A 25827-nucleotide genomic window follows, 5' to 3' on the forward strand; every position below is an offset into this window, starting at 1 on the left:
TCTTGCTAGTAACTGCACACACTTTTAACAAGAACTTTTTTTTTTTTTTTATTATTATTATTATTATTATTATTATTATTTTAATATAATTTGCTTTAATTTCTTCGGCTGTTTAACTTGCTTTATTTAATCCTTTCCCTCCTTTTTTTTTTATTTCCTCTAATTTCTCTTTAGATGATGAATAATTTGTCAATATTTTTATATATATGTCATCAACTAAATTTTAGAAGGGTTTTAATAGATAATAAAATAATCTTTACCAATTTTTTTTTTTTTTTTAAATGGCATGAACTGAATTTAGAATTTATTAAAATTTGTAATTGGAAAATAATTTAGAGTTTTTCACAAAATTGTAATTGGAAATTATCACAAAACCCTCATTTCTAAAATTTATATTTAACTTTCCTGAGCACAAAATTAAAATTCAGAAATGGTTATGTTGTTCATTGGATTTCTTTTTGCACAATGGAACTAAATTCTCTCTTATATAAATAAATAATATTTCTAATATCAATATAAATATAATTTATTTATAGTTTGAATTAATTATGGAATATATGATATTAGTAATCTTTTATATTAGTTAGAGAATATATCTTAGATATTCATAAGAATATATTAGTTAGTTTATATTTTGAACCTCAGTTGCAATTCTATTTCTCATTCTTAAATCTGTATGGTTTGGTTGAGTAATAATATTTTCATATTTAGTGGTAGATATAGCTACATATAAATCTAATTCTCATACTTTGGCATTAATTTAATTATAATTAAGTTTTATAGACTTTTTTTCTTTTTTTAACCTCTTCATTTTATTGTTCAATTTCACATTCCTTGAAAAAAAATTTCAAATAAATAAAATAATTGCTATTTTGGTTAGTAATTCTTAGTGACGTAGAGATTGTCTTATAGTGTGTACTGTTCAAGTCATGCCAACAAATTTTTGCTGCTCAAATTCATTGTTCTATAGAGATAAGAAGATAAATGCATGAAATTTAGTAAGAACTAAGAAGACGTCTTGTGTTTATTAAAATCTGAAATTCCGGTATTTTATTTGTTGTACATTTTCATGGTTTTCAGTCCGCATACTCCCGAAGATATTTCATACAATTGTTTCTTGAACTGATTAAGCTCTTCCATACAGGCGATCAGTTCTTGTTTTGTGCAGTTTTGCTTTGCAGAAGCGCTAATATTCGGAGATCGGTCGAAGCTTTCATGCATCGTTTCCAGTTGATTCATAATCTGACGAATACGGGGAGCTATGATGAAATAGTTCTTCATTTGACTCAAATCATTCTTCATTCGCGCTAATTCAGATCCCAAGGTTTGGATGTTTTTTAAGAAAATCTCAGCCAGGCCGCCGCACTCATTTCTACCAAAATTCCACCTCTCCTCATCTTTGAATCGATTTCTCGCCATTAGAAGTATATGATCAATGTACTTACTGTATACATTCACGATTTCCTCCATCAATTTCAGTGGCTCCGCCATTTTCTCCCCTGATTTCACTGCCTCCATACTAAATGCTTCGCTACTCGAATCTGCACGCAGACGGATAACTTCAGGGGATCTTGTTCTTGCTCTTTTCGATGATTCTTCCGTATATTCCTCCCTTTCTCTTACTTCGAAACGACCTCGGATCTCTGGTGGAACATTAAACATCTTGATTTCTTCCACGGCCGCTATTCTCAGAGGTCTCTCCATTCGATATTGAGGATACGGTGACTGGAAATCATCAACGAGTTTCTGTTTCTTTCTCGAATCCTTTTGCTGATCATCATCTGGTGGAACATTAAACATCTCGATTTCTTTCACGTCCGCTATTCTCAGAGATCTCTCCATTCCATATTGAGGATACGGTGACTGGAAATCTTCAACAAGTTTCTGTTTCTTTCTCGAATCCTGTTGCCGATCATCTTCTTGTTCTTTCGGATCTATATCCATCGCTCGATTCGTTCCACTCAAGATACGATCACTATCTTCTTCCCCTTTCTTGATTCTTCTTCTCTCTTTCTTAGTGCTTCTTTCCACCGTCTAATTCCGATTTTCAAATGATTCAAATCCCCGTTTCCCTGTTTTCAAACTCACTCCCTCACCATTTTATATTTATATACCGTCTATTGTCATATCTTGTAAAATTATTGTTTTTAATTGAATTTTTATTAATATAATTTTTGGCTTTTCTTCTTCTTATTATTAATTAATTATTTTTTAAAAAATAATATCTTAATTATCTTGTAAAATTATTATTATTATTTTTTTTTTGAGTTTGAGAGAAAAAAACATATTTTCAATACATTGCATTTAAAAATTATTTATTAAAATAATAATTTTGATAAGAGATAAGAAAAGAAGGAAGAAAAAGGAAGATATTTTGATTTGATATATGTTGGAATTGTTAGGAATCACAAACTCTACTTTGAGTATAAGTTGTCATAGGTTTGCTTTGAGTTTACCAAAAGTTCATACCAATGTAAATAGTATTGACCCAGATTTGGACGCCTAAGTAAGATTAGGGGCATTCCAAAAACTTGGAGATCCAACTACAAAAAGAGTTTAGTCTGATACAAGATTGCTCTATTCCTTTTTTCCTTTATTTTTAGATTTAACATATTCCTTACTTATAAATTCGTAATATTTCACTAAATTAATTGAGTATGAGACTCATTTCTAGTAATCCTCGATACAAGAAAAAAGAAGATATTTTGATTTGATATAAGTTGGAATTACAAAAAATAATGTTCCCTTGATTTCTTCATAAGTTTTAAAACTTCGCACACTAACTCATCAGCGCCGTTCTTGCACTGTTTCAGCTCATGCTCACACACCCGCAATTCTAAATCCGTACAATCCTTCTCAGAAACAATCCCGATGTTTGGAGAGCCTTCCATACGTTCGTCAATCTCATCCACTTGAGACAAAATTGTATGAAATTTCACATATTCCTCCCTCATATCCTTCCTCTTCCTTATCCGTCGCATTTCGTCATTCATTATCTGCACCTTTCGTATTACGCCATCCAACAGATCCGCGCCTTCTTCCAGTTGAGATATCCAATTCGGTGCACCTCGACGCCTCTCTATCGCCATCTCCATCACATGCCCAATGTATACAGAGAATCCCAATGTAATACAGCGGAGCAATACCAGAGGATCGAAAATTATTTCAGGTTCGTGTATTTTCTCTTTTCCTTTTCTTGAACTGCTAAATTCATTGAACCAATTCTTGTTTTCCTTTTTCTGCTTCTTCCTGTCGAAGCTTCCGTCGTCCTCCACGTCCTTTATTATTAAACGCCCTTCTTTCTTTCTCCTTTCGACTTCCTTCATCTCTGGATCTTCCAACTCTTTAAGGTGTGAACGATTCCATAATTGGAGTATTGTCTTCAAATGTTTTTTCTTGAAATTGTATAGCGTTTGTGCTGCGATTACTTGGTTCTCTGTTGTCGATCTCACTTCCTCGTTTTGTACGATTTCTCCGGGATCATTTTGTTTATTCTCCACATTGTTCATATCTTCTTGCGGATTTTCTTGTTCTTGCTCGTGTTCTGCGGCCGCGTGCACGGATTCTCGATTTGATTCGTGTGCCATTTGCGCAATCGGAGGCCGATTTGCTTTCTACTTTCTCGGCTTCCTTGAGTTCGTCAGTTGTTGCGTTCTCAACCTCAATGTTCTCTCCTCTGTCGTAATTATATACAGCTTATGGTTAAAACCGAGTAATTCTTTTTTAAAATTAACCACGGTTAAAGTACATCGGTTTTTAGAAGGGAAAAATATATATTATTTTATTAAAATATGGCTTATTAACTATAATTTTAGTAAAGTTTTAAAATTTGAAAAATGTGTTTAATAAGTATGGGATGAAATACAAAATATACGGATAATTTAATTTCTTAGTTTTTTAATAACAATTTTGATTTTTAAAATTAAGCCGAGAAAAGAAATCAAGTCACTTTTATATTTTAGTTTTATGGGAGACTTATAATAATGTACTTTGTTTGAGTGAAGATTAGTTTAGTGAAAGATCTGAGTTTATAAGTGAGGAATACTGTCTTCATTGTTATGAGACATTTTGGGGGAGCTCAAAGCAAAGTCATGAGAGCTTATTCTCAACGTGGACAATATCTTACTAGTATGGAGATCAGTGATTCAAAACATGTTATCAGAGTTATGCCCTAAACTTAATTATGTCATTAGAATCCTCAAATATCAAACAAAGAATTGTAAGTCTCGATTAAGGGGAGACTATCTAGTGAGGGTGGGTATCCTTACTAATAGTCGGACAAAACATTGACTAGATTGATTTCATTCGGCATTAAAAGGCTTTTTTGGACGATCGTGTTAAAGATGCTCATTTTGACCGTTGATTGTTTGATATAAATAATAAGGAGACTAGTGTGTTGATTTAGATTGGTGGGTGACAGTTTGAATTAAAAGGGATAAACAAAGAACACGAAACAAGATTAGGGAATGATGTTGAAAATCCATAAGAAGAGGTGATAGAGAGAATGAGATGTTAGTTACAGTTGGGACTTGAAATAACTTTCCTCGTTTGATGCCTTATTTATTCCCTTCAGTTCTATGATTACCTCCATCAGCTCACTCAGTTCTTTCTTGGAACGCTCAAGCTCGACCAAGCTCGACGGCAACACACGCTCTGTAAATTTGGGGTCTGAAACAAGGGAGATATGAGGAGAGTAGCTGATTCGTGAATTCAAATCTCGAATTTGATCTATGATATCACAAAGATGAGTTTCTCTGAAGGAATATTCCTCCTGCAAATTCTCATCGTTCTTCATCCGTTCCATTTCAGCAGGCACTCTCTTCAGCCTCTGCTTCAGAGTCTCAACCAGGTGCTTTCCTCTTTCAAGAATCTTGCTCCATCTCTGCATTTCCTTTTCTTCTTCATATTTCCGTTCTTCTTTCAGCATCTCAAGTATGAACTCCACGAACTCGTGGTATTTCCAAACGATTTCCATGACTATCTCCAGAGGATCCATTGCCGGATCGGATTCTGTTACAACCTCTGCTGCTTTCGCTGCCTCCGATTCTACGATTCTTATTCTTTTCATTGCTTGTTCTTCAGATTCTTCCTCTGATTCTATGGAAAAGTCATCCGGCAAACTATCCATAAATTCATTAAAATCATCTGGCACATTCAACAGAAGGTCTAGGTCAAAATCATCTACGAAATCTTCATCTTCCTCCTCCCTTATTTGTTCAATTGTCTCGTTCGGAACTCTTTCATTGAAATCATCTAGCACATTCAACAGAAGGTCAGGTTCAAAATCTTCAAAATCTTCATAATCTTCATAATCTTCATAATCTTCATAATCTTCATCTGCCTCCTCCTTTATTTGTTCAATTGTCTCGTTCGAAACAATTTCATTGATATCATCTGGCACATTCAACAGAAGGTCAGGGTCAAAATCTTCATAATCTTCATCTTTTTCCTCCTTTATTTGTTCAATTGTCTCGTTCGGAACTCTTTCATTGAAATCATCAGGCACATTCAACAGAAGGTCAAGGTCAAAATCTTCAAAATCTTCAAAATCTTCAAAATCTTCATCTTCCTCCTCCTCTATTTGTTCAATTGTCTCGTTCGGAACTCTTTCATGAAAATCATCTGGCACATTCAACAGAAGGTCAAGGTCAAAATCTTCATCATAATAATGATCTTCTTCTTCCTTCTTTATTTTGTCGATCTCTTCTTCTTCCTCCTCCTTTATTTGTTCAATTGTCGCGTTCGAAACTCTTTCAAAAAAATCATCTGGCACATTCAACAGAAGGTCAATGTCAAAATCTTCATCATAATAATCATCTTGTTTTTCCTTCTTTATTTTGCCGATCTCTTCTTCTTCTTCTTTCTCCTCCTCCTTTATTTGTTCAATTGTCGCGTTCGAAACTTTTTCTCTGTCTTCTTCTCCCTCTGTAACCATCTTCTTGCGAATTTCTTGGTTCAAGATTGAAGATCGCGACGGTGGATTGGATAATCAACTTCAAGAATTGATTCAGAACCAAAATTTCTAGTCCGTTTACTTCATTGCTTTCATCTCCACTTATTAATCTTCGAGATTCGTCTAGGGCTCAAGTTGATGAACATTCATCTATTGCTCAATTTATACATAGTACTTGTCTGGTGATTAAACTTTTATGGGTAAAATATATATTAAAATATGGATTTGCTTTTAAGTCAAACTATAAATTTAGCTATTTTCTCTAATGGATTGTTCTAAATATGAAAAATCATTTAATAAGTATTTCATATTTTAATTTTCCGTTTACTGAAGGAAGTATAAATTAAATTAATAATTGAATTATTTAGACTTTAATAACCACTTATAAATACTATTTTCACTTTAATATTTTCCTTATTTATTATCTATTTAATAGTGAAAACTAAAAATATAATTTTTAAAAACTTGATTTAATTTTTTAACTTCAAAAGTTATTGTGAAAAAATAAAAAAATCAAATAATTATCAACCTTAAATAATTTTGTTAATAAATTATTTCTACACCTTCTTGAAAAAATTTGAAATGTAATTTAAAAATATTATTGTAATATGGACCAAGATTTGCGATTTAAGATAGCTTTCATTTATCACATGAAACAACCTATTTTTTTAGACTTTGAATTACAGATTGCCACGTGGATACACGAGGTAAAAGAGAAAATAAAACCTTTCAATATCGTATACTAGAACATGAGGAGTTAAATTCAATCATAAACAATAAAACTAACATAGAAGAAATCTTCTTTGTAGAGTCAATATCCAAATAGTTTACAACATGACATAAGTTTTAAGAAAGCGACATTGAAATGATATAAAAAGGGAACGGCCAAATTTAGAGATCCTCCAAGTAGCTGCATGGCTCTACACGCTTCTGTCTTCGAACAATGGGCTACGATCCATCTGTAAAATAAAGAACAAGAACGAGTATAAAAATATTCAGTAAACAACCAACTTGTAAGCTCTCATCGAAACTTCTCCTATCCAATGTTTCTTAAGCTATGTTCTCAGGGTCTTAGAGTTAACCAATTTCATGGCTTGAGTTCTTTCTAACACTACCATACTCTTAAGGTTCGTATACTCTACTTTCTCTTATTTCGAGGGTGTAAGTCATCAATCAGAGTGTATTAGAGTTTCTAGGTGTACTTAGCCTCTCATTTCCTACTCTCCATGATCCATCGAGTCATCACGCTTCATGCACGTAGGTCGGGGTACCATCACCTATCTCGAGCTCGAAGGAAGTCTAACAGGTATGGAGGACCCACTACTCTATAAGTAACTCCTCAGTCTACTTATAACTTCATACGTACCTACTACTAAACGCTAGCTAAAAGCTCTTCTAATGGCACTTAACAAGCTCTCTATTTTTTTTTTTTTTTTTTTTTTTTTTTTTTTTTTTTTTTTTTTTTTTTTTTTTTTTTTTTTTTTTTTTTTTTTTTTTTTTTGCCATTCCAAGCTTTTAAATAGTGCATGCTCCCCACCAAGCACAACTAAACCCGAACCATCTTTTGTGTCATGGTTAGGGTTATGCCGGAACCATCTAACATAGCTCATCTTCCTTTTTCCAGATTATAACGATATTATGTAAGTTTTTTTTTTTTTTTTTGTTTGTTATAAAGGATAAATGTTTTAATGACTTGAACAAACAACACCGAACAAAATAGCAAAATGATGAGAAAATCCATAACAAGAACTTGGAGAAAATTAGATCTTAGTTACATATAGATCTGTGATTCCATTATTCAGATTATACTCTTATTTCTTCTCCATCTTCATCCACATATTCATCTTCCTCATTTTCTTCCTTCAGAGTTCTGATTAGCTCCATCATCGCAAACAGTTCTATCTTGCAATCGTGAAGCTCATCGAAGTACAATGGCAACACACGCACTGTAGTGTTCTCGCCTGAAACAATGCGGATATGAGGAGATGTATCGACTCGTGAATTTAAATGTCGCAGTTGAGGTAAGATATGTTCAACACAAAATTTTCTGGTGGTGTATTCCTCCTGCAAATTCTTATCGTTTTTCATGCGATCCATTTCATTAGGCAGTCTCTGCAATCTTTGCTTCAGGCTCTCAACCAGCTGCTTTCCTCTTTCAAAAACCTCGCTCCATAACTGTGTTTTCATTTCTTCTTCGATTTTCTGTTCTTCTCCGTATTTCTGTTCTTCTTCGTATTTCTGTTCTTCTTCTAAAATCTCAAGTGCAAAGTCAACGAAGTCGTGGTATTTTGATACGATTTCCATGGTTATGTCCAGAGGATCCACTGCCGGATCGGATCCAATACGAAGTTGTTCTGTTTCCGCTTCCTTCGCTTCCTCCGCTTCCCCCGATTCTGCGTTTCTTGTTCTTTTACTTACTTGTTCTTCATGTTCTTTCATCTCTTTCATTGAACTCTCTGATTCTGAATCTTTGACAATCTCACTCAGCATAGTATCCAGGTTTAATTCTTCATCATCTTCTTCTTCCTTCTTTGTTTGGTCAATTTCTTCTTCTTCTTCTTTCTCCTTAATTTGTTCAATTGTCGCGTTCGTAACTTTTTCTCTGTCTTCTTCTCTCTCTGTAATCGTCATCTTGCCAATTTCCTGGTACAAGATTGAAGATCGCCGATGGTGGATTGAACAATCAACCTCAAGAATTGATTCAGAACTGAATTTTCCGAGTCCGTTCACTTCTTTGGATTCATCTCCACCAATTATCCTCAAGATTCATCTAGGGATCAAGTTGGTAAAGATTATCTCTTACCAAACTTATATATAGGGCTTTGAAATCCATATCTAAATTTTTACGGGTAAAATTTACTTTTTAGTTAGTGGATTTGAACTTAATTTTCTTTTCATTAAATTATATCTTTTATCCCAAAAAATTTGAGGTTATCCTAACCAAGTGGTGATTAGATATACTAGTTAATTAGGGTTTTGTATGATTCAACCAAAAATTTAAACGAACATGATAGACTTTACACAAACTATGAACAAGAACAACCGGTATCGAGCCCTTTAGGAGGCCGAGCCACTCGCCTTGCTACACAAAATTCCAAAATTCCAAAATTCTCACAGGAACTTGATATTGGTAGTTTAATTTGGCTTCCTGTTCTTCATGAAGATGTACTCTCAAACTGGTTTATAGCTGCTAACATTGTTTCTTTCCTCTTCCTGTAGGCATGATTTTTGGTGTATCATGGAGTTCAATCCATTATTTGAACACATTTTGAACCACCACAGCTACTACCAGTAATCTCCACAAGAACAGGCTCCGTTACGAAAGTGATGAAAGCGGCTAGAGTCTCTAATGACGATTTCCCGGCCGACGACTTTCGCTATAAGCTTGATGGCATTGTGACAATCGCCACAAATGCGGAGATTTTTCATTACTGTTATGGTGCTACCCTCAACTGTACTGATTAATCCAAACCCAATAGCAAGCCTCTCACTATGAGTTGACAGCATCTCTTCCTTTTGTTCTGACTCAACATCATGCAAGGAGAACTTCGGATCAGGTACATAACCCAATTCCTTCAACTTTCCTCTTAGCCATTCTAGTTTTTGGTATATTTTTCGGCTCGATGGATGCAACCGATCGCCCGAAAGAAAATCATGCCTGATCCCCTTAACTGTAATCCAACTACTTCCAGGTTGCTTCAAAATCCCTTCATCTTTCATCTTTTTCCTTATTTTTGAAACTTCAGTCCATTTTCCATTAGAAGCGTATAGATTGGAGAGTAATGTATAAGCAGCACTACAGCTTGGTTGTAGTTCCAACACACATTTTGCTGCCCTTTCACCTACATCCACATTAGAGTGTTTGGAGCAACTGCTAAGCAGTGCAAGCCACACCGTGTAGTTAGCTTTGATAGGCATGGTATGAATTAGCGCTTCGGCTTCGTCCAATTCGCCATATCGGCCTAATAGATCAACCATAGAAGCATAGTGCTCATTTGTCATCTCAATACACAAGTTTTTGCCAAAATGCTTGAAAAAGCTTCTACCTTTTGTTAACAATCCAGAATGGCTGCAAGCTGAAAGTAGTCCTATGAGCGTAATCTCGTCTGGATCCCCCCTTGAACGAATCATTTGAGCGAAGAGAGTCAAAGCCCACATCCCAAAACCATGTTGTGCACATCCAACAATGATGGAATTCCAAGACACAACATTCTTTCTAGACATTCTTGTGAAGACAGCAACCCCATCACGAATTTGTCCACATTTAGTGTACATAACCACTAGAGAATTACCGACAAAGATATCATTTTCCAAACCTAGCTTGTAAGCTACACTATGAACTTCCCTGCCTCTATCAACAGCCTCTAATCCACAACATGAATTTAGAGCACTAGTCAGAGAAGATTGATTAGGAAGCACACACATTCTCATCATACCCTTGAAAACCCGTAACGCATCGTCGTGCTTACAGTTCAATCCATATCCCGTTAGAAGAGCCGTCCAAACCGCAACATTTCTCCGTAAATCTTCGTTGAAAATGTCGAAAGCATTCTGTATTAGCTTGCAGTTTGCATAAAATGTTATAAGGGAAGCAGCTATGTATTCATCAAAGCAGTGACCAGTCTTAACAATTAGACCATGAATCTGTACACCTATGACGAAAGTACGTATGTTTGCACAAGCTGTCAATGCACAGGCCAACGTGCTCGAAGTGGGTTTGATAAAGGAAGCCAACATTTTCTGGAAAACAAGTAGAGCTTCGTAACTCCTTCCATTCTGGTCAAGCCCACCAATCACTGAAGTCCACGAAATCACATTCCGGAAAGGCATTTTCTCAAACAACTCAACGGCATCTTCAACTCTACCATTACTAAAGTATCCATGAACCATGGAATTCCAGGCAGCAACATCCCTAGTGGGCATCTCCCAGAAAAAGCGCTCAGCAACCTCAACTCTCCCAAACTCCAGCAGCCCATCGATTATGGTCGTCCAAGAAATGACGTTCCTTTGCGGCATTTTGTCAAACACGTTCCAGGCCATACTTAAATCCCCACATTTGAGACACCCTTTGAGCATAGAATTCCAAGAAACCAGATCCTTCACAGGCATTTCATAGAACAGTTTCAGGGCATCCTCAAGCCTACCTTTTTCTGCATAACCCGCAATCATCATTGTGTATAAGTTAACACCAGGAGAAGATATGTCATCAAAGAATGATCGGGCTTCATTGATTCTTCCGTTTCTTAGATGAAGAGAAAGCCAATAATTGTAAGAGGGAGTGGTCGAAACAGAGAACCTTTTGGTTCCAAACAAACAAATATAAGAACTCGAGGAAATCAAAGAACAGCCAATGCGTTGAACAGAGAGGGAGAATTGGAATGACAATAGCAAAATTTTGAAAGTTGGTAATTTGGCGCCAACGTTTCGCATCGCCGTTTCTCAACGGAGAATTCAATTCACTCGAGGCCTTTGAGAGGGACGAGGAAGCGATCGCAAAAACGTACCTTCTCATCTTTCTTTTCTTTTATATTTATTAACTTCTGAAAATAAAGTTCCAATTTTAATTCCTATATTTTAGGAGTGGTAATATTAAATTTTCATTATCACCGTAGAAATCAATTAAAATATTAAAATAACATATTTATTATGGCTACTTCTGAATATAAATATTTTTTTTTATAACTAAGCCTATTTTTGGACGCAATTTAGTGTGGGTGCTTTTAAACAAATCACCCTCAAATTCTTAATATTGCAAGTTTTAATAGAAAAGAAAGTGACTGATTCAACTTCTTGGTGTAAATAAGAACGTTTTTTAACTCATAAAAGTCAGTTCAAGTTCAAGTTGAGTCAGTAGTACAAGTAACGAGGTGCATTGCACAGTTTCCCCAAAAATGCCTCATATCAATAGAAATAGTATTATTTGATTATAAACTCATGATCATTTCTTAAATAGGACTTTCATCATCCAACACCTCTCTCAAACAAAGTACGTCTCTCCTTAATCAAGACTCTGACTCTTTTGGAGTTTGTCATTTTTTACTATGCCTAAGAGGCTTGACTCATTTTCTTTTGGAGTCATTTGTTCGACATTCGAGGATTTACCAATCTATTAACACGACTAAGTTTAGGGCATGACTCTGATACCATGTTAGATGAACACGACTCTCCACAATGGTATAACATTGTCCACTTTTGAGCACAAGCTCTCATGGTTTGCTTTGGGGTCCAATGGAGATAGTATTTGATTAACTGATGTGGGACTTTCATTCAACACAATTCTTCCTGCCCGTGATGGCAGATGAAGTAGAAACAGTAATCTACTTCATTGGACCCCAACAGTACGCACACGTTTTTGGAAACGAGCAGAAAACAGTGAAAAAGTGGTCTAATCGAAAATGAAGTCGTTGGAAAAACGTTGCATTACAAACTTGAGAGAGATAGAATTCATTCGGCCAAGCAAATATCAGATGTCATATGAATACGAAAGGAAGATGATGGCTGATTATCAACATAATTGAAACAGTAATGAATTGTTTTGTGAAATCAAGAACACTGTGCTCCAACAAAAGAAATCTCACTGAAAGACAAAACACATGTAGCAAGGGAATGTCATCAGGTTGCTAGCTTTATAAATCCATGAACATGATCTACCTTAGCCTCGCCTCATCACGTTTGATGACTATCTTATCGTGCTCTCGTAAACATCGGTCCTTGCTTAAACCTTCAACCGTTCTGCGAAGACTTCTTCATCCCTGTCCCAACATGAAACAGATCATCTGAGTACAACTCAATATTGCACAACATAATCGTCGATAAATAGAAAGGTCGGGTTGTAACCCAATATATAGAAACCGTGCGCTGAACTATCGGTTCGAGCCAGTAAATACATCACATAAACCACAGCAACTCAACCATGATGTTCTTTGTGGCACTGGTGGCCTCGATTCAATCAACGGCTGCACAAGGAAAACAAAAGCCTCATTTCTCATAGAACAATTAACAAATGATGTGCTACTATGTGTCACGGTCATGCTCGTGCGATTGTCCTATATAGCAATAACATGAACTCTGAAAAATAACCTGATCTTCAGCTTCAGGTTTGAAATTTTCTGGACTTTCCGCGTGTGCTGCAACGTTATTAGATTCAGTCACACAAACTAACAATTTAGAAGCAAATTCATAGGCATCAGAAAAAAAGCCCTCATAAACTGATCAACCTGATAAATCTAAATCTCCATCTTCATTTGGCTTTGATGATTGTTCCTTTGTAGCTGTCTCCAACTTTTTCGAAGCGATCATATCAGATATGGAACCATTTTCAGCAAACGCATTTTCGACAATGCTGATAGTTCCTTCAGATGCCGATACCCCTGGCATAGCCAAGTTAGCTATAGAGGCAGCAGTCGACGCGACCAAATCGCCGGTCTTCCCATGCAGTTCCTATCCATTCATCTTGTAAGTTTCTAGTGATGAAAACAAATCCATTTATCAAAGTAGATTCATACCTCAGGTTTCTTTGTTGAATGTATAGACTCGTCATCTGAACTGCTACTCCTACTGCTGCTGCTGCTGCTGCTGCTGCTGCTACGATCATCGTCATGAGAACCTTTGTCTGATTCATTCTGAACAGTATCATTTTTTGTCTTAGATGTAAGTCCCCCTTTCTGGTTTGTCTCTACATTGCTCAGGCCTCCCCCAGCGTTTGATGAGCTGCTCTCTTCTATTTCCTTATTCCCTTCACCAAACGGATTGCTGTGGCTTGGGTTATTCTGAGAAGCAGAATTACGGTTCTTAACACCCTCCTTTCCTGGCATCGGAAAATTCTAATCAGAATAAATCAAAACAGAATTATGTAAATCACGAGATGAAAAAAAGGGTAAATCTATTTCGAAGGGCTTTGTAGGTATGAGACAATGAAGCAGCTCGCAGTAATCTAATTCAAGCCAAATCGCTCTCCAAAACAATCAAAGAACTTTAGTTTAAGATATCCCAACAGTAACAGAAACAGATATTTAGCCCAACAATTTCAACCGGAAGATCGCGATTGAAATTACAAGGGTTCGAATCAAAAGCAAATCTAATCAAATCCGATCCGAAAAGCAAGAACGAAAAACCACTTCAGAAATTACATAATATTAGAGCGAGTGGACGAGGATCGAATCGAAGGGCGAAGAAGAGGGGGGGGGGAGTGTACCTTGAGAAGTGTTGGAAGAGGGGTTGATATGCGCTTCCAATACCTTCTTTTTCTTGGCTGCTTTTCGTCTCCTAGCACCTGATGGCATGATGATCGAAGAAGAAGGCAAAGGAGGAGGAGGAGGGGGGAGTTTTCTGGAGCAGCAGGAACTCGGGGGCTCCGCAGCCTCAGAGAACGGGAACCCTTTATTGTGCGTGTATTCCCTTACCTTGGTTCGGGGTTGGCAGAGGATGTTATATTGAATGATGAGAGGAAAGCGTTATAAAAATAGGATATGGCGGGGAGGAAGGACAGGTGGGGGTGGGCTCCTGCGGATCACCATCTGGAACTTCCCTCACTAAATTTGCTAACCCCTTCCCCCAACCTTCAAAATCATTAAAAATAAAAAATAAAAAAATATATATATTCCATTTTTATCCCTCTAGTTTTGGAACTTTGGTGGGTCACTTTTTTCATTAAAAAACGGTCAGTTAATTTTAATGATTACATTTCCAATACTGTCTTTCAAATTTGAAGTAGTAGATTTAAATATATTTCATATTTAAATTAATGGGAGAAAAATTAAATAAAAAACAATAACAAAATATATCTTTTTGTAATATATGAATAATCCTATTTTTATTAATTTAAAAATCATTGTAAGGTTTTCAAATATGAACTTTTTGAGTCTTTCCGAGTACGAAGTACACAAGTCCATTCTCCAAGATAATTATAATAAATAATAATAATATATGGTTTGAATTTGGGGCCTAGGGGGAACCTAATCATTCCTTGATATATTATTATTTTCTCGTTAATATATATATATATATGTGTGTGGTTTAATATTATGATAAAAGTGAAGCCTTACCGACAGCTGTCAATGTCATGCATTATTCAAATAACGGCTAAATGCTAGTGACATAAATAAGTTACAAAAAAATTAAATTATAAAACGAAGTACAGCTAGGCAAATTTGTTGGCAAGTAAAGCTCTCAAATATAATTATATAAAAATGTCATTAAAATTCTTCAATGCCAAATTGGAAAAAATATTTCAAAAAAATCAAGCAAATTTTTATTATTTTTTTTTAATTTTGGAAAAAAAAATATAAAAACATAAATGGATAGAGATTGGAGACTGGAGAGGAATATAACTCGTCAAAATTTATAATGATAAATGTGATTATCAATTAACAAAATGGTATAATATGGGGAGGAATTTAAAATGTTAAAATTATGTCAAAAATAATAAATGTGTCAAAAAATGATTTAAGATCCTGTATAGGATCATCTAATCTGTGTAGAAGTGATTTTTTAGTTTCATCCTTCTCAAGTTATGAACTTTTATGGAGTGCGACTAAGGACGCATAAGCCCCATCATTGATCTTCATCAGCACATCATGGCTGCCTTCCTCTGTAATCACACCATTTTTTACCACAGCAATGATGTCAGCCCCTCTAATGGTGGTGAGGCGATGGGCCACAACGACCGTGGTTCTGTTAACCATCACTCTATCTAATGCATCTTGTACTACGCGCTCGGACTCGGCATCGAGTGCGCTCGTGGCCTCGTCCAGCAAAAGAATTTTTGGGTCCTTTAGTATGGCTCTAGCAATGGCTATCCTCTGTTTCTGGCCTCCTGATAGCTGAACTCCTCTTTCTCCTACTGAGGTTTCATAGCCACCAGGCAATGAAGAGATGAAATTATGTGCATTGGCTGCTTTTGCTGCTCCAACTATCTCTTCCTCGCTTGCATTTCCTGGTTTTCCATAAGCTATGTTGGAGCGAATTGTTTCATTGAACAAGATTGGCTCTTGGCTGACCAATCCCATTTGCTGCCTCAGCCAGCTTAGTTTGAACTTGAAAATTTCCACCCCGTCCAGAAGAGCGCGGCCGGAGTCCGGGTCGTAAAACCTTTCTATCAGACTGATTACTGTCGACTTCCCGCTGCCACTTTCACCAACCAATGCAACAGTCTGCACCAGAGAATATTCTTAGAAGAACAGACAGAAGGCAGGATTCTCGAATTGCAAGCTGTTAAACCGAATTTTGGTGAAACTTATTGAATTAGATTATGTTTTAATATCGTTTTTACCTTTCCTGAAGGGATGCTTAAGCATAAATCTCGGAAAATTTGAATATCTGGTCTTGTTGGATACTTGAAGCTAACATGTTCAAAATCGATATTGCCAGTTACAGTGGCAAGTGTCTCGCCTTCGGTGTTGCTTGAGTCGATCTTAGGCTGGCTGTCGAGTATTTCAAATATAGAAGCTGCGGAATCCTTGGCTTTGGTGCTATCAGGAGCCAAGGCAGTGGCTTGGGAAACACCCATGGCAGAAATTGTAAGAGAGAAAAAAACCTGCAACAGCAAATGGAGAACATTCAGATTAGTGATTGATTCTAAATGGAAGTGGCGAAAAGAAAAACATGGTATCGTTTATCATTTAACCTTGAAGACTTCCGGAAATGTTGCCTTGCCATGCTTCACTAGAATGGATCCGATGTAGAAGCAAAAAGCATTTGTGCAGAAGAGGGCAAAGAAAGAAAAGCCAAACCCGGCGCCACTGACGAGTCCTAGGCGAACTCCATTTTTGACTGGATTTTCACATTTCTTTTCATATAAGTCCATCACCTTCTTCTCAGAGCAAAATGATGCAACAGTTCTGATGCTGCCAACGGCATCGTTAGCGACCTGACTAGCTTCTTCATACATGACCTGTATTGCATCAGAGTTAGCATTAGCTTAAGAATTGCATTTCATCAATTGACGAAAGAATTGGTAGATTAGACAAACTAACCTTGGCATCTGCACTGAACCCTCTCGTGAACTTGGTCTGGAGGTAACCTTGTACAAGCAGCAAAGGCGACACGGCTAGAATCACCAAAGCTAATATCCAGTTAGCTGAGAATGCTATGATTAACCCAGCTGTGATGGTTGCAATATTCTGGACTACTAAGGCCAAGGCATCCCCTACAAGTCCTCGAACTGTGGCAGCATCGGTGGACAACCTTGCACCAATTGCGCCACTGAAACATAGGACGGAGCTTAGCTTATTAAGAGTTAATGATGAGATAAAGATGTTAATGCAGTGATTTCGAAGTTCTAAACTGACCTTGTGTTTGCAGGATCATCAAAATAGCTAATCTGTTGGTGGACAATCTTTTCAAATGTCAAAGACCGAATCCGTTCGATTAACTTTCCGCCTACAATTCCAAAAAGGAAATTCTGTGTAGGTGCAGCAAAGAATATGAGACATCCTAGACCAAGATACACAAGTGCCCAATACTTGGATTCTTTCTCAAGCTGGCTTGCGGGTTTATAGAACATTCCAATGGCACTTGAGAGTAAAAGGCCAAATATAGGAAAAACTATGCCACTCAGTACTGCTGCGATGGATCCAAGGAGCAAAACTGGAATTTCAGGCTTATTCAAGGCTGCCAATCGTTTCAATGAAACATTTTTACGCTTTTTCGGATCAATGTCTGCTCTTTCTGGTCCGTCCTCATCGATTTCTTGATCTTGGATATGAACTGAACCCGGAATGCCAAAGTTCATAGTGAATGAAGGCCGACTAATTGATGAACCCCTACTTACGGATCTCCTCATTGATGTTCTCTTACTATCAAGACTGTCCATTCTATTGTCTACATCAACTGTATCATTGGTTAGGTTAGTTGCTGTCTCTGCTGTAGTTCCTTCTTGCAGACGGACTAGCTGGGAATAAGCTCCATCAGGATTTTCGATCAGTTCATCATGTGTTCCTAAATTTCAAAATTTGTTCACTTTATTAACTACATTGTAAACCTTAGGAATGGAAATCTCAAATTAGTTGATTCTGAAGCAAACCTTTTTCAAGAAGTTTCCCTTGATGCACCACTGCTATAGTGTCAGCATTCCTTATAGTTGTCAAGCGATGTGCAACAACCACGGTAGTCCGATTTTCCATCACTCTTACAAGTGCTTCTTGAACAATACGCTCTGATTCTGTATCTAAAGCACTAGTTGCTTCATCAAGGAGCAGAATCCTGGGATCTTTCAAAATGGCCCTTGAAATGGCAATTCTTTGCTTCTGTCCACCTGATAGCTGGGTCCCATGCTCGCCTACCATCGTATCAAGCCCCTTCGGAATAAAATGCAGACTTATTAAAACTTTAGTAACAAAGCTTTTGAGATTCAAGAAAGAGAAGGAAATTAGCCAGAAACTTGCAATCAGAAACATAGCATAAAGTATAAAGTGGACGACGACTACAGTTTGAGGTTTACCATAGGCAGCTTGTCAATGAACTTTGCAGCATTGGCAAGCTCAGTTGCTGCTCTGATCTCTTCTTCTGTCGCATTTTCTTTCCCGTACAGTATATTCTCCTTTATAGTAGTTGCAAAGAGAATAGGTTCTTGGCTAACAAGACCAATTTTTTTCCTTATCCATCTAAGTTTTAATTTCTTCAAATTCACTCCATCTATAAGTACTTCACCAGAATCAGGATCATAGAATCTTTCAAGTAAACTGATAACTGTTGACTTTCCGCTTCCACTATGTCCAACAAGTGCAGCAGTTGTTCCACGGTGAACAAACAACGAGAATCCTGAAAAAATCTGCACATCTGGCCGAGCAGGGTACCTGAAGTAGACATCCTTAAGTTCAATGTCACCTTGTATGTCTTCCAGCGTTATACCACTGGCGTCATAGGAATCAATTTTTGGTTTTCGTTTGATTGTCTCAAACAATTTGTAGGCTGCAGCCTGTCCTGAAGCAAATGCATTGACCACTGGTGATGTCTGCCCCAATGACCTAATGACCAGAAAAATGTTGATGAATTTTCCATTGATAAGAAAAAGTGGCTGCAAGACGGTCATTCAGCTGAAATGAAAATTTCAACTTACATTCCACCAGTCATAATTGCAAAGATAACATTGATGACTTGTCCACCATTGTATCCCTTCTCAATGATAAGCTTGGATCCATACCATACAGCAAGCCCATAGGTGCCAAAGACAATTAGCAATATTAGGCCGATTCCTAAACCCGAGGCGAGTCCTTGTTTAACTGTTGACTTGTAAGCTATTTTCAGCTTGGCATTGTATTTCTCAATAGCTTGCTTCTCCCCAGTATAGGATGCTACCTTGAATAATTAAAAAGAACAATACATACAAGTGAATTACAGATTACAGAAAGATAGCTTAAGATTCAAGAGAATGAACTTAATCTTACTGTTCTAATAGCCCCAACTGTTTGTTCTACTACATTCCCTGCTTCAGCATAAGCAATCTGTCCACGGCTTGACATTCTAGACATGATAAGTGATGTGGCACCACCAGCAGCTACAATTGCAGGAATGCAGGAGAGCAAAACCACAGCAAGAAGCCATCCCTTCATGAAGGCAACCGCAAAACCACCGAGGAAAGTTGATAGTAACTGTATGAACTTCCCCACCTATCAAACAATCAAAATTATGATACTAAATTTGGTGAGTATAGAAATAGAACCGAATAGAAGTCATTTAGTAAAAGAAGAACACATACCTTTTCTCCCATGGCATCTTGTATCAAAATGGTGTCTCCAGACATTCGACCAATAACTTCTCCAGTTGTAGTTTCAGTGTCAAAGAATGTAATGTCCTGTCTTAGTATTGTTTTCAAATACAATGCCCGAATACGTGCTGCCTGTCTTTCTCCTGTTACCATCCAACATGCAACCTCTGCAATTGATTGTTTTCAAATATCCATTAACACCATGAACAGTGCTTAAGCTCTATATCTAAGCTCAAACCAGCATTTAGAACGTCTTCCTTAGACTAAAAGAGGAAGAAGACAATCTAAAACAGAATATCACAGATGAAAAACATTTGTTACAACTTACGTAGGAACGAAGCAATTCCAGTCCCAATTCCCAGGAACACGAAGTCTACAGAAATCTGGAAGCCAAAAAGATTAAAAGGTAAATATATACAGTAAGATTTATATTTCTTTTTTGGTTTTTTCCTGTACAGAAAGGAAACAAAAAAAAAAAAAACAAAAGAAGGTATGAAATCTCTGGGGCTTAAAGAACAAGCAAGAACTTGTTGGATTGAGAAATAGAGATCATGAGAGACAAGTGTTTATCACTAAAGTAGATTATTGGACCAATGAACCGACAACACATGACTTATCATATCACATGAACCTGAACAACAGAGAATCTAGACTCAGTCAATCCACTCCAGCATTTACGTTTCTTTTACAGGATAAATTATTTGCACCCGAACAATTACAAGATTTTAAGGCATATTTGAGGATTCTTTTTTAAGTATAGGAATCAAATTTTGTTCTCTAAAACGATTTCAAACAACTACGATTGGATTGAATTAATTGAGGATCAGAAATTCACCAAATATTAGAAAGCTTCCACAACAAAGTAACTCCAAATATATATACATAAAAGTTATTAATACTTTGAGGAGGTTGAAAACATATTAATAATAAAAGATCAGGCGAAATAAGGAACTAGGTTTGGAGCAGGAATCTGTGTATTAAAATATAAAATAAAGTAAAACACCGAGGCACCTTGGAAACTTGAGTGACAACATCAGACTGATCGGAGGAGCCAAAGGAGTTGATCATCTTGCCGAAAATAAGCGTCATGATTGGCTGAGAGATGCCATTAGCGATAGCGCAGACGGTGCCGAGGATCATCAACATAACGTCGAACCGATCGGCGAATGTGAAGAGTTTATAGATAGGGACCTTCTGACCGTCTCGTCCATTCCGAGGACCCGGCGGCGAGTCAGTAGGGGCGTCGCTGCCGTCCATGGCGGTTCAGGTGGGTGCAAAAGCAGGAGAAGAGATAAAAGGAAAAGGCAACAGGGCTGTGTTAAGAGGGTAATCAAACGTAACGTGAAAGATGATTCAAGATTGATGAAGAAAAGTGAAATTTGAGAAACAAGATTGCGGGATTAAATATTACTGAGGATTGAATTTAAAGAACAACAATGGCATCGATTTCTGTTCTTTGAAAAATTCGGAAACATCTGAAGGCGATAGAGTGAGATTCATGTGAGCGAAAATATGGGAAGGAATTATAATCTCATGAACTCAAATCACGATTCCACGTAAGCCTTCTTCTAGAAACATTGTATTCAGTATACTTATTTCTTTCTTTCCTATTTTGTATAATATAAACGATATTGCCTTTTAAATTATATTTAATTCGGAACTTCAAATTTATAAAATAAATAATGCTTCTAGAAATACCAACACGTTGGGTGTTTTCCTTTAAATATTTTTTAATTGAAAATTTCATTTATATCTATAAACAATCAAATAATTAGTGAACTTACCAAAATAAAATTAAAATTGGAACATAAATTATTTGATATAGAAAGAAACACAATTTCATTCCTCTCAATTAATTTCACTCTATAAAAGCCTACCTCTTTTTTTATCTTATTATTATTATTATTATTATTATTATTATTTTATATTAGTTAGTTCTTATTCGTTAATATCAAATAAACTTGATAGTGTTTTGTAATTTCTTATAAATAAATAGAGCCTTAGATATTTGCGAACTTTTTTTAATTTTTTATTATAATCAGGTTTTCTTTTAAAAAAAAATATTAATTTTTTAATTAATTAAGATAAATTTCATCTTCCCGAATTTGCAGTCCTTCAACTCTTTTGAGTAAGCTTCAACAGCCTCTTTGCAGCAACCACGTCGGCAAAGATCGATGATCAGTACTGACGGTTTAGAATCTCCATTGAAAATGATTGGCGCATGTCCATGTTGTAAGTTGTCATGACCTGTTATTAAATACCATTTACTTTATAAGTATTTTCACTGCTTTTCTTACCTATTTTGGTTATTAACTCACTCATAATATTAATATTCTCATTTATGAATTAATATTGTTATATCTACGTAAAGGTTGGTTGGAGTCATGTAAAGTCATTGTCATTTTGTATTTGTCTAGTGTCATTTTAGTTAGGTGTGGAGTCAATGTGAATGGCATTTGGATTAGATGTTGAGTCATTGCCATTTTGTATTTGTCTAAAGGCAATCGGAAAGAACTTTGTAAAAGAGACTTTGCCCATGGATGTAGGGGAATTTCTTCCCTCCGAACCATGTAAATCTTTGTGTCTCTTTGTTTAATTTCAGTTTTTGTGGGTGTGTGAGTGCGATCGATATTGCTTCAGTTACAACAATTGAATATTAGAATATTTTGATTGTTACATTCCGCTACAACAATGGGAGATTAAATCATTTTAATTGTGCTATTAGATTACAACCAGTGGTATAAGAGAGAATTGAAGGTTGTATCATCCGTGCACAACAAGTGGTCTCTAAACCCAAGACAACCCAGGACTCCATGAATTTGGCCGAGTGGCGATAGTGAGTGTGTCCTAACTGCAACTTACTTCATTGGTTCTGAATTCTAATTTGATCAAGGTATGACTTTCCTTCTACTTTTTTAGCAAAGTAGCCTTTGAAGTACTTCACCAAAGGGACAGTTCGAAACTTCGGTGGGTTATGAGGCCCTACAACACTCTTTGCAGGACCCAACTCCAAGCTTAGATTTGGACCGTGGAATGTTGCAACTGAAAGCCTTTCTTTTGAACAATTTGATGTCACTCTATGCTCAATGCTCTTGTATACGCCATTGCTTACAATCTGTGCATTAACAAACACAGCCCAAATTATAGTAACAAATTTCATCACCAACGATCCAAAGACTAACTCATTATACGTACCTCTATGATGTTACCTATATTGACCACAAATGCATTTGGAATTGGTTTGACAGAAACCCATCTCCCATCTTTCCGGATTTGCAGTCCTTCTGTTTCATTGAGTTGCAGGAGAATTGTTAGAGCATTTGCATCCGAGTGAGCCGAGAATCCGATGGCCTTATCGGGTTCAGGGCATGGTGGATAGTAGTTCATCCTCATTGACTGAACACCATCTCTAAATAGCTCCCTCATTTCTTCACCATCCATCTTCAAAGCTTCAGCCAAATGGTTCAAAATAATCATGGCTAACTTCTGAACTTCAGTTGTGTAAGCTTCAAGAGCCTCTCTGCAGCAACCATGTGAATATCAGACTTCCAATTGTAAAAACCTGAGTTTTGGTGGAAGATTATGGAATAGATGAGGCTTCCTTAGATTAGGAGGGCGAATAAGTATGTAGAGAACATGTCTGACCAATCAAGCTTCTGGTCCTCTGACACCACACACAGCTGCCCAAATCCTTCTTGGTTCTCTCGGCTTTGCCAAAGCAGCTTCTTTTCTTCATAGGAAAGATTAAACAAACTTCCAATTTCCATTCTGAATTCGTTCACCAAGGACGTGGGAACTCCATGGTTTATAATCTGCCAACAACATATTCATCAAAGCTGCGTATTTCAATTTATAGCAAAGTTTCAAAACAAAAACAAGTTTTTAGTCGTTAGCTTTGGCTAACGCATCCTCTTTAAAGTACTTACAAAGCTTACATACCTGGAAGAATCCCCATTCCTTACATGCAGAATGCAACTTCTCCATCTCTGCAGCAGCAAAATCTCCAATGGCCAACCGGTGAAGATCGACCTCCGGTACCGACGGTTCAGAATCTTCATTGAAAACGATCGGCGGGTCCTGATCGTCGCGTTCATAGCGAAGGGGAAGCTTAGAGATGGGGTGCTTGGTTAGCTCCAGAACGCTTGGAACTATGATTGATGCTCCAAAGACAACCTTCTCAGTTTTGGATTCCATGAATTTGGCTGAGTGGTCACCTGCAACTTCACTAGTTGCTACTCAAAAATATGTATTGGCCATGGTCCACGCCCCTCATTCTCTATTTCATTTTCTATCCCAATTTGTGGGTCGGATATTTCATTAGAAAAAGAAAGAAAACTCGTGTGATCACAAACTATTCAATAATCCAATGATCCACACCCCTCTATTTCTTCTCTTTTGTAGAACAAAAAAAATTGAAACTTTACACTATTGAAATCTTAGATTAATAGTCTAACATGAACATGGCATCGAATATGTATATTCAATAAGGTTGAAGGTTCAAATCTCTCCCTTCAACTGCTTTTCATTTTATTTTGAGAAACTATCCCAAATCAACAGTCATGCGTCCCTTCATTTTGGATCCTCATACCATCAAGATATGACTTTCCATTCATTTCCTAGGAGAAGAATCCTTTGAGGAAATCTGTGACTCCAATTCTTTTAAACAAAGCTGGACTATCTGAACTGACCAAGCTTGGAGCAGGACCTATCTCCCCATCTAACCTTGGGCTGTAATAAATGGCCACTGAAAGCCTCTCCTTCGCCGAGTTCACGGTCACCCGGTGCTCGATGCTGCGATATATTCCATTCGTAACAATCTGAACGTTCATATTCAACGTCGAAATTTATCAGTTTTACGAGGTTCATTCAGAATAGGAAAGAACAACAAGGAAAGCTTTTACCTCCAAAATATCTCCAATATTGATAACAAAAGCATTTGGGAGAGGCTGAACAGGAATCCACCTCCCATCCTTCCTTTTTTGGAGGCCTTCCATTTCATTGACTTGAAGAAGAATGGTTAAGCCAGATGCATCAGAATGGTTGTTGAGTCCAATGACTAGCTCTGGTTGAGGACATGGAGGATAGCAGTTCATTCTTGTTGACACAATTCCTCCTCCAAGCAGCTCTCTCATTTCGCAGCCTTCCATTTTCAAAGCTTTAGCCATTAAGTCTAGAAGTTTCATAGCTAGAATTTCCATCTCCAACGCATAAGCATCCAAATCATCTCTGAATGGAAGAGGGAGGTTGGGAAACAAGTGGGGTTTCCTCAAATAAGCAGGGAGGATAAACATTCCAAAGAGATCTCCCCAATTAAGCTTCTGGTCCTCAGAGAAACAAAGCTTTGTCCAAATCCTTCACAGTCTCCTGGTTTGTGCCAAAGCTTCCTCTTCTCTTCTAATGGAAGATTAAAGAGTGCTTCAACGCCTGATTTCATATTCTCCACCAATGCATCACTCACTCCATGGTTGATCAGCTGCACAAAGAAAATGACTTCACACAAAAGGATATAAACGGAAACTTTGAAGACGGATAAAACAGCGAGTACCTGGAAGAAACCCCAATCTTTGCAAGCAAGATGGAGCTTATGAAGTTCAGAATCCTGAGAATTGTTGGAGAACAACAGCTTGTGCAAGTCAATAACAGGGATTTGAGGTGAAGTGTCGATGAACTGGAAAGGAGGGTCTTGGTTGGGGCGAACATATCGAAGGGGAACTGTGGATGGGGAGCTTTTGGCTAACTCTTGAACGCTAGGCACCAGGAGAGAATCACCCAGCCGCAGCATCGTTGCTTCTTGCTCCACCTCTCTCGAGGTCCCTCTGTTAACAAAGCAGAATTGTATCAAGTCGGAGTGCTTTCCATTAAGCGGTCAATACTTCAATTTCAACCTTCCAAAGAACAAGACAAACCTTGACTGTGTTTTGGGGGTTGGGTCAGCTCAAATACGTCAATATAGATGTTACAAGTTGACGGGTTGACGAATAAAATATGTTAACGCTGCCATTCTTGATGGTAAAAACGAGAAAAACCCAACAATGACATAGATTTATGTGCAAATTTATTTATAGTATGAAAATATCAGACAATTTTGTAACTTCATATTAAGTAATAAACATAGTTTGATGTACATTGCCTGCAATGTAGTAACCAAAACAGCGAACAAAATGTAGAA

General features: G+C 36.9%; 3 protein-coding genes and 2 pseudogenes across 3 annotated transcripts; all 5 read right to left on the reverse strand.

Annotated features, from left to right (window-relative positions):
* Positions 1-9096: 9096 nt before the first annotated feature.
* LOC111497475 (pentatricopeptide repeat-containing protein At5g46460, mitochondrial) lies at positions 9097-11445 on the reverse strand. The gene is made up of 2 exons (XM_023148283.1): positions 10000-11445; positions 9097-9915 (listed from the first exon to the last, which is right to left on the reverse strand). The coding sequence occupies exons 1-2, from the start codon at positions 11381-11383 to the stop codon at positions 9239-9241; spliced, it is 2061 nt and encodes a 686-aa protein (XP_023004051.1). The 5' UTR covers positions 11384-11445; the 3' UTR covers positions 9097-9238.
* Positions 11446-12375: 930 nt separating this feature from the next.
* LOC111497481 (vitellogenin-2-like) lies at positions 12376-14443 on the reverse strand. Its single transcript, XM_023148288.1, has 6 exons — positions 14148-14443; positions 13459-13760; positions 13171-13393; positions 13034-13080; positions 12791-12909; positions 12376-12705 (listed from the first exon to the last, which is right to left on the reverse strand). Exons 1-5 carry the CDS (start codon positions 14233-14235, stop codon positions 12817-12819), a joined length of 753 nt encoding a protein of 250 aa, XP_023004056.1. The 5' UTR covers positions 14236-14443; the 3' UTR covers positions 12376-12705; positions 12791-12816.
* A 901-nt stretch (positions 14444-15344) lies between these two features.
* LOC111497474 (ABC transporter B family member 9) lies at positions 15345-21146 on the reverse strand. The gene is made up of 12 exons (XM_023148282.1): positions 20670-21146; positions 19987-20041; positions 19650-19825; positions 19339-19560; positions 19011-19249; positions 18393-18918; positions 17976-18249; positions 17242-17890; positions 16927-17155; positions 16578-16844; positions 16224-16487; positions 15345-16104 (listed from the first exon to the last, which is right to left on the reverse strand). Exons 1-12 carry the CDS (start codon positions 20913-20915, stop codon positions 15463-15465), a joined length of 3789 nt encoding a protein of 1262 aa, XP_023004050.1. The 5' UTR covers positions 20916-21146; the 3' UTR covers positions 15345-15462.
* A 1117-nt stretch (positions 21147-22263) lies between these two features.
* Positions 22264-24028, reverse strand: LOC111497479 (annotated as a pseudogene).
* A 106-nt stretch (positions 24029-24134) lies between these two features.
* On the reverse strand, positions 24135-25668 carry LOC111497480 (annotated as a pseudogene).
* Positions 25669-25827: the final 159 nt, after the last annotated feature.

Source organism: Cucurbita maxima, unplaced genomic scaffold (assembly GCF_002738345.1).
Source record: "Cucurbita maxima cultivar Rimu unplaced genomic scaffold, Cmax_1.0 Cma_Scf00023, whole genome shotgun sequence".
In the NCBI taxonomy this organism is placed as follows: Eukaryota; Viridiplantae; Streptophyta; class Magnoliopsida; order Cucurbitales; family Cucurbitaceae; genus Cucurbita; species Cucurbita maxima.